The sequence below is a fragment of the Pseudopipra pipra genome, chromosome W (assembly GCF_036250125.1).
Source record: "Pseudopipra pipra isolate bDixPip1 chromosome W, bDixPip1.hap1, whole genome shotgun sequence".
Lineage (NCBI taxonomy): Eukaryota > Metazoa > Chordata > Aves > Passeriformes > Pipridae > Pseudopipra > Pseudopipra pipra.
The window spans coordinates 31,676,478-31,683,892 of record NC_087580.1 but is presented as its reverse complement, the minus strand read 5'-3'; the positions used below and the strand labels follow the sequence as shown (position 1 = coordinate 31,683,892).

General features: G+C 52.4%; 1 protein-coding gene across 1 annotated transcript; it reads left to right on the top strand.

Moving 5' to 3' along the window:
• Window positions 1-657: 657 nt before the first annotated feature.
• Window positions 658-1,719, top strand: LOC135404577 (olfactory receptor 14J1-like). Its single transcript, XM_064639313.1, has one exon. It carries the CDS (start codon window positions 718-720, stop codon window positions 1,717-1,719), a length of 1,002 nt encoding a protein of 333 aa, XP_064495383.1. The 5' UTR covers window positions 658-717.
• The last annotated feature ends 5,696 nt before the right edge of the window (window positions 1,720-7,415 follow it).

Here is a 7,415-nt window from a genome sequence, read left to right as displayed (position 1 = left end):
AGAGTATCAGACATCAAAACTGTCTAATAGATGCATCAGTGTCACTTTTCCAGCCTCCTCAGGGTTGCTCTGACATTGCCATCAGAGCCTGCCCAGGCAGAGATGCCCCTGGGCAGTGCCCTGTGCTGCTGGGAGGGCTCTGCAGGGCAGAGTTGAGCCTCCAGGGCTGGGATGGGCTCTGGCAGCACTGGCAGTGTCCAGCTCTGGGCCCAGGGAAGCAGCTGCTGGCAGGGACAGCTCCAGGCAGCAGAGCCCTGGACAGAGAGTGGGGGGCAAGTGCCTCCAAGGCCTGGGGGAGGGGGTGTTCAGGCAACTCTGCTGGGCACTGTGTGCTGGGCCATAGAAATGAGGATTCCTGCAGTGGAAAAAAACCTTCCCCAGATGTGATGGTAAAAATAGAAAACACAGGTACAATTATTCTAAGGACAGACTAAGCTTCTGCTCTGCAGCCCCAGCTCTTCTGAATCATGGGTGTAGAGAGGGAATTTTTGTATTCAAGATGTGTTACAACTGACATTCCTTGTGTGTCTGAGAGCTTTACCAAAAAAGTTTTATGTCACACCACAGCAGAGCAAAACAGACTCCTTGGCAGTGAATCTGGCGACATTTGACACATTGATTTCTTTTAGAAATGGAGTGGCTTTTTCACAGAGGTCTGTCTTAACTGTTCCCTGTCCTTTCCTTTTCTGAAACAGATCCTGTGCTAAGAAATAACAAATGTCCAACAGCAGCTCCCTCACCCAGTTCCTCCTCCTGGCATTCGCAGACAGGAGGGAGCTGCAGCTCCTGCACTTCTGGCTCTTCCTGGCCATCTCCCTGGCTGCCCTCCTGGCCAACGGCCTCATCCTCAGCGCTGTAGCCTGTGACCACCACCTGCACACCCCCATGGGCTTCTTCCTGCTCAACCTCTCCCTCACAGACCTGGGCTGCATCTGCACCACTGTCCCCAAAGCCATGCACAATTTCCTCTGGAACACCACAACCATCTCCTACATGGGATGTGCTGCACAGGCCTTTTTCTTTTATTTCTTCATGTCAGCAGAGTTTTCCCTCCTCATCATCATGTGCTACGACCGCTACGTTGCCATCTGCAAACCCCTGCACTACGGGACCCTCCTGGGCAGCAGAGCTTGTGCCCACATGGCAGCAGCTGCCTGGGCCACTGGCTTTCTCACTGCTCTGCTGCACACAGCCAGTACATTTTCCCTGCCCCTGTGCCAGGGCAATGCCCTGGGCCAGTTCTTCTGTGAAATCCCACACATCCTCAAGCTCTCCTGCTCACACTCAGGCTACCTCAGGGAAATTGGGCTCATTGGGGTTACTGTCTGTTTAGCGTTTGGTTGTTTCATTTTCATTGTTTTCTCCTATGTGCAGATCTTCAGGGCTGTGCTGAGGATCCCCTCTCAGCAGGGAGGGCACAAAGCCTTTTCCACGTGCCTCCCTCACCTGGCCGTGCTCTCCCTGTTTGTCAGCACTGCCACATTTTCCGACCTGAAGCCCCCCTCCATCTCCTCCCCATCCCTGGACCTGGTGGTGTCAGTTCTGTACTCGGTGGTGCCTCCAGCACTGAACCCCCTCATCTACAGCCTCAGGAACCAGGAACTTAAGGATGCCTTGAGGAAAATGATGACTGAATGCTTTTCAAGAGCAACAACCTGCCTTTTTTCTTCTGCGCAACACTCATTGTGTAACCCTTTACTGGCCCAGCCTACTTTGTAAAGCTTTTGAGAGTGGTGGTGAGGGCCGTTTCCTACATTTTTTCCTCTTTTAATGTTGTTAACACAGAAATTTATTCTTCATCTCATACCTAATGCACTCTCTAATTCTTTGTTTTGACCCACAATTGTGTAAATGAGGAATAATTCTCTGTGTGCATTTAAACAAAGTAAAATTTCCTGCAGCAACTTCTTTGTCAGACCTCCTGCTTTTGTTGTTCTGTACATGAGGAATCACAATCTCTGAGTATAATAAAAGACTTGAATTCTTTTTTCCAGATTATCCCTCCAACAGCAGTGAGAGAAGCGACTCACTGGGGTACTTGAGGAACTGAGGGCTGGTTCAGATGTTCTGTGCTGGTGGCCAGTGGCAAATGGTCTCCAAGTCACCTGCCTGGGGCTCTGCAGCTTGTGAGGGCTCTGATGGCAGGTGAGGACTTGTCTGTAGGAACTCAGGAAGTGCAGGAGAGCACAGAGGATCTGCAGGGACAGCCCATCCCATCCAGTCAGCAGGGAATGGAGCCCTGGAGCAGAATCCTGCCCAGGGTGGAGTCACCAGAGATCAAGTCCTAAATCTCCCTGTGAACTGGTAAAGGAGAGTTCTGCAACCCCAAGGGACGCAGCAGGAACAGAGAAAGGACTCTGGCCAGTGACTCGTCTGACCCACAGTGAACTCCCCTTGTGCCTCCCCAGTTCAGGGGGGGCTGTACCAGAGCCAGGGGTGGGCTTTCCAGGAGGGTGTCCTGAAGAACTCTCCAGCCCACAGGCTGCATGGAGTGGAGCCCTGCCCTGCCCTTTGTGCCATTGGAAACAGCCCATGGTCCTGCCCAGCCTTGTTCTTGGCTACTGAGCCTTCCAGGACTATGGCAGAGGGTGGAGAGGAGTGATCCCCATCCTGCTGGGTCTGCTCCCCACCCTGACCAGCATGGCCAGTGCAGGCTCAGCCCAGGGTGCCACAGCCCCTCCCTGTGCAGAGCAGCACCTCCAGCTCAGGGCCCTGCAGGGATCCCAGGCTGGGATCTGCAACTGGCCAAGGCAGCCTGGACACACTGACCTGGGCAAAGGGATGTCCCTGCAGAAGAGCAAGGCAGCATTTCTGGGCCTGCAGAGAGGAATCCCTGACACAGAGAAACCTCTTTCTGCAGCCCCCCTGGGGACAGGCTGCTCTGTCCCTGGGCCAGGACTCTGGGCTGGGCTGGGCAGAGGGGCTGGCACTGAGGGGCACAGTCAGGCTGTGCTGGGCATCTCCTGGAGGTGACACCAGGGCTCCTGCAGTTTCCCTGACCTCCATTTCCTCCTGCCATGCTGAGTGTCCAGCCCCTGAGCTGATGGGGATGCTGAGACTCCTCTCTGTGCCCCAGGAGCTGCTGTGCCCTTCAGAGGGGCTGGGGCTGTGGCGGGAGTGCCCAGAGCTCTTCAGCACCCTGGGCTGGGCACTGCTGTGGGGCCAGACCAGACTGGGCTGCTCCACCCGTTGACCTCTATAATGAAACCACTTCTCATTTTCTCCTGAAGAACCATGAGAACGTGTGTTGTGTCCTGAGCACTAGACTGGAACTGTGGGATAACAGAAAAGTTTTTGGTGTCAGGGCTATTGAGAAGGCTGGGCATTGTCACTGGGAGACCTCTCCCAAACCCTTGGAAAGGCCAGAGCCAGCCCAGAGCTTCCTGGGGCCTTGGCAAAAACAGACACGGAACCAGTCTGCAAACAGGGCAGCAAAGAGGGTTGGGAGAGTTCCAGACTGCTCAGGCTCAGAAAGGAAGGGTACAGGGCAAGTCCTCTTGCAGCCATTGCCAGGCATGGGAAGGACAAGGCAGGGATTGCAGAACTCCGGTGGGAGGAAAAAGAAGGGGATGTTGTGTGCCCAGACTGTTTCAAGGCCTTTGACATGGTCTCCTGTGGTCTCCTTGGAGCCAGACTGGTGACAGCTGGACTGGACAAGTGAAACATGTCATGGCACAAATTCCTCTTGGCAGCAATTCCCAGGTGACATCCATCAGGGACCAGCTCTTGACCATTCCTATGGAACATCTTTATTATATCTCTGGATGATGGGATGAAATGCACTTTCCACTCCTTTGTGGATGATGCCAAGTTGCAGCGAGTCTGTGAGAAACCTCGTCCAGTTAATGGTGACTTGTACAAAAAATGTGGTCAAGATGACTGAGTTGGATAAACTTGTCCTGCCATCAGGTGCCCAGCAAGGCCCAAGACAATGAAGAAAAAACTCATGGGTCAGAGGAAAGAAAAATCAAAAGGAGGGAAAAAGCCCAAACACAATCAAACCAAACCCAAACAAACACAGAATGACAGAATATGCTGAGCTGGAAGGGACCCACAAGGATCATCCAGTCCAACCCAACTGTTCCATTGCCATCTGCCCCCACCCCAGCAGGCTCTGGAGCAAAGCACGGCTGAGGTCCAGCCCAGCTCTGCTCTGACAGAAAGAACCTGCAGTCAGGGACAGGAAGAGGACAAAGTCTTGTTTAACCAGCCTGAGGAATAACAGGATCAAAGACCTCCTCTATTCCTGGGCACTTGAATGACCCTGTGGATCAGGTTTGGTAGCAGGGAGGGGGCTGCAGGTTTCCCTTAGGGAAGAGATCAAGAGTTGACTCTGTGTCAGAGAGAGCCAGTTTCAGGTGGCTCCAAAATGGACCAGCCAGTGCCCAAAGCTGAGCCAAAAAGCAATTCCAGAGGAACATCTGTGATAACCCTTTGGAGAAAGGATAAAATCCAGGGTGCTGTAGCCCAGAGAGGAGTGAGAGAAATGGGGGAGAAACAACCCTGCAGGTACCAAGGGGAGTGGAGAAGAAGGAGGAGTGAGAGAGAGCCTTGTTGGGAACCTGGCAGCCAAAAGCCAACCCCCAGCACTGAGAGCCACAGCTGAGCCCAGCACAAAAGCTCCTTTAGGTCTGAAGGTTCTTTGCAGCAGCTTTTTAGCAGAGCTGCCAGATGGGGCATCAAAGGGGATGCTCAGCTGGGTCTGAAACCTGTGTGATCCCTGTCAGCCTTGGTTCTATAGAATCCTAAATAGTTTGAATCAGATGGGACCTTTATAGGACATCTAGTCCAATCCCCCCACAGTGAACAGGTTCATGTTCAACTAGATCAGGTTGCTCACAGCCCTTTCTAACCTGGCCTTGAATGTTTCCAAGGGTGGGGCACCTATGACCTCTCTGGGCAACCAGTGTTTCACCACTCTCAGTGTAAAAATATTCTTCCTTATATCTAGTTCAAATCTGCTCTTTTTTAGTTGAAAACCATTATCACTTGTCTTATTACAACTAAGTCTGTGCCCATCCTTCTTATAGGTGTGATCTCAGGAGCTCCTGACAAGCCTTGACCAAACCAGGTGAGCAATGAAGAGCCCCTGGACTGGACCAGGGTGTGGTGAAGTGTCTCTGGACTGGACCAGCTGCTCCTGGATCATAAAGGTAGGAACAATCTGGAGTGGAACAGCTGGGGAACACAGGATAATCAGTCATCCCATGAAAGCCTTGGAACATTCCCTGCCTGAATCACAGCCCTAATGGAAGAGTTTGGATAGAATTCCCAAATAGTTTGGAAACACCAGTCATTCCTGACACCAGGATGGAAATTCAGCAGATAACTAAAGCCAATCCCCTTGGGAGCCCACAACCAGCGGGGCTGAGGGAGGCCCTGGCAGCTCCCCAGCACCTCCCTCTCAGTGGGACACCTCTGGCAGCCTCTCCCAGCTCGGGAACCCTCCAGTTTGCAACACTCCAAAGACCGGCGCTGATGCCCAGGACAATTCTGATCCCCCTCAACAAACACTCCTCCAGCTGGGACCCTTGTCTGATGGGAAACACAAAGGGATTTGTGGGAGTGTTTCCCTGACAACAAGGAGAATTTGGGAGAGGGACCTTTCCACACCCAGCTATTGATGTGTCCACACATCTCTGCCTGGGTGTGGGTGTGAATTGACTGTGGTGTGAATGTTCTTGGGAATCTATAATTCAGTCATTCTTAAAATTGTGGCAAATGCTATTGAATCACTTGATAACTGTAAAAGTGGTCAATAAATAAATGCTACTAAACTCTTTTACCCCCTTATCTTTGTGTCTAAATCCTTTGCACCCTGACCATCGTGCATCCCAAAGCTCTGTGTAAATCATTCTCTTTCATCAAAAAATATATATTTTTCGTGACGTCCACTTTAAAATTGTTCTCTATAGCTAAACTACAAAACAACTTCAATTAGTTGTTGACGTCTTGAAGACAACTAAAGAAAGAAAAATAATTTGTTTTTCAGTGTTTTAATGGGTCCCACAGTGTGTTTGGAGTTGCATCAGCTGTCAGTCCAAGATGGGCCATGTCAGAACTGGTGAGGTTGGGGGGTGAGGAGCAAGGTTGATCATCCAGGGTCAGTGTGGATCTCCTGAGGAGACACTCAGCATCAAGATCACTTGGAGAACACCTCTATCACCTCTTCTCTGAACTTAAAAATATCCATCATTGAATTAAAACAAAAAAAATACCAACTTGGAAAACTTGTTTTGAAATTGCCTTGAAGACAATTAAAGGAAAACAAAGAGATCCTGAGGGATTTCTGGAATTTAATGAGCCCCACGGTGTGTTTGCAGCCCAGCCCATGATCCTGAGGTACTGAGAGAAGATTGAAGAAGCTGCTGAAGAAGTCAGAAGCCAAACTCCAAGTGCCTTGAAGCATTGCTGGGCCCCACTGAGGGCAGGCACTGCCAAAGCCTCCCCAGGGACTCCTTGGAGCAGCTCCTTGGAGGCCAGGAGTGCAGGCAGACAAAGGCTCTGGGCAGGCCCCTGCAATGCTGAGCAAAGCCTGCCTTGGTTTTGTGGAGCACAAAGGCCAAGGCCTGAGCCCCAGGCCCTGGCCCAGCAGATCCTGTCCCTCCCGGCTGGCTCAGGGCTGTTTGGGGGGCACTGGGATGGGAGGGGGAGGAACAACAAAGGCCAAAACTGGGCAACCCCTGCCAGGCTCCTGAGGGAGGGGCGAGGCAGAAACCAAGTGCAGAACCTGCCAGGAAAGTTGCTTGTGGTGGCCTGAGTGGCAGAGGCAGCTGCCAGAGGCAAGGGGACAAAGGCCTGGGTGCCTTTGGGCCTTGCAGCCCTGCCAGAGCCCTTGGCCATCTCTCCTGCAGGCTGTCCTGCCCTGGCCCTGCTGCTGCTCTGGCCTTGCAGGCTGCACACACCCCTCCTGCTTTCCCACCCCCTCCCAGCAGCATTTCTAGACCCTCCCTGATGTCTCTGCACCAGCTCTGGCTGTTGCCATGTGCACTTGGCCTTATTAACTTGGATCCTGAGCCCCTGTGCCACAGGACATCCCTCCCAGAGCCCAGGCCCTTCTCCTGGGGGTCACTGCAGAGCTGAGCAGATCCAGGTCACCTCCCATTCCTCTGCCAACCCCCTGGGCCTGCTCTGGGCCCTGCAGGTCCTTGCCCTGCTCCCAAGGGCTGTGGGGGTGCTGAATGGTCAGGGCTTGGGGTTTAGAGCTCAGGATTGGGATTAGGCAGAACTTTGGGAGGTTTGTGGTTCTGCTGGCAGTGTCTGGTTCATGATTAGAGGAAGAGATTTTTGGGCTGGGTTAGGATTAAAGCTTGGCTTTTCATACTGATAATACAGGTTTGGGAATGGGGTGGGCATTGGAGTTTAAATAAGAGTCTGGAGTTCTGGGTTTGGGCTTTGCCTTTGAGGTCCAGTTG

Bases quoted from the DNA above. Each gene is read 5' to 3' on its own strand.
- LOC135404577 (XM_064639313.1), top strand. From the start codon at position 718: ATGTCCAACAGCAGCTCCCTCACCCAGTTCCTCCTCCTGGCATTCGCA.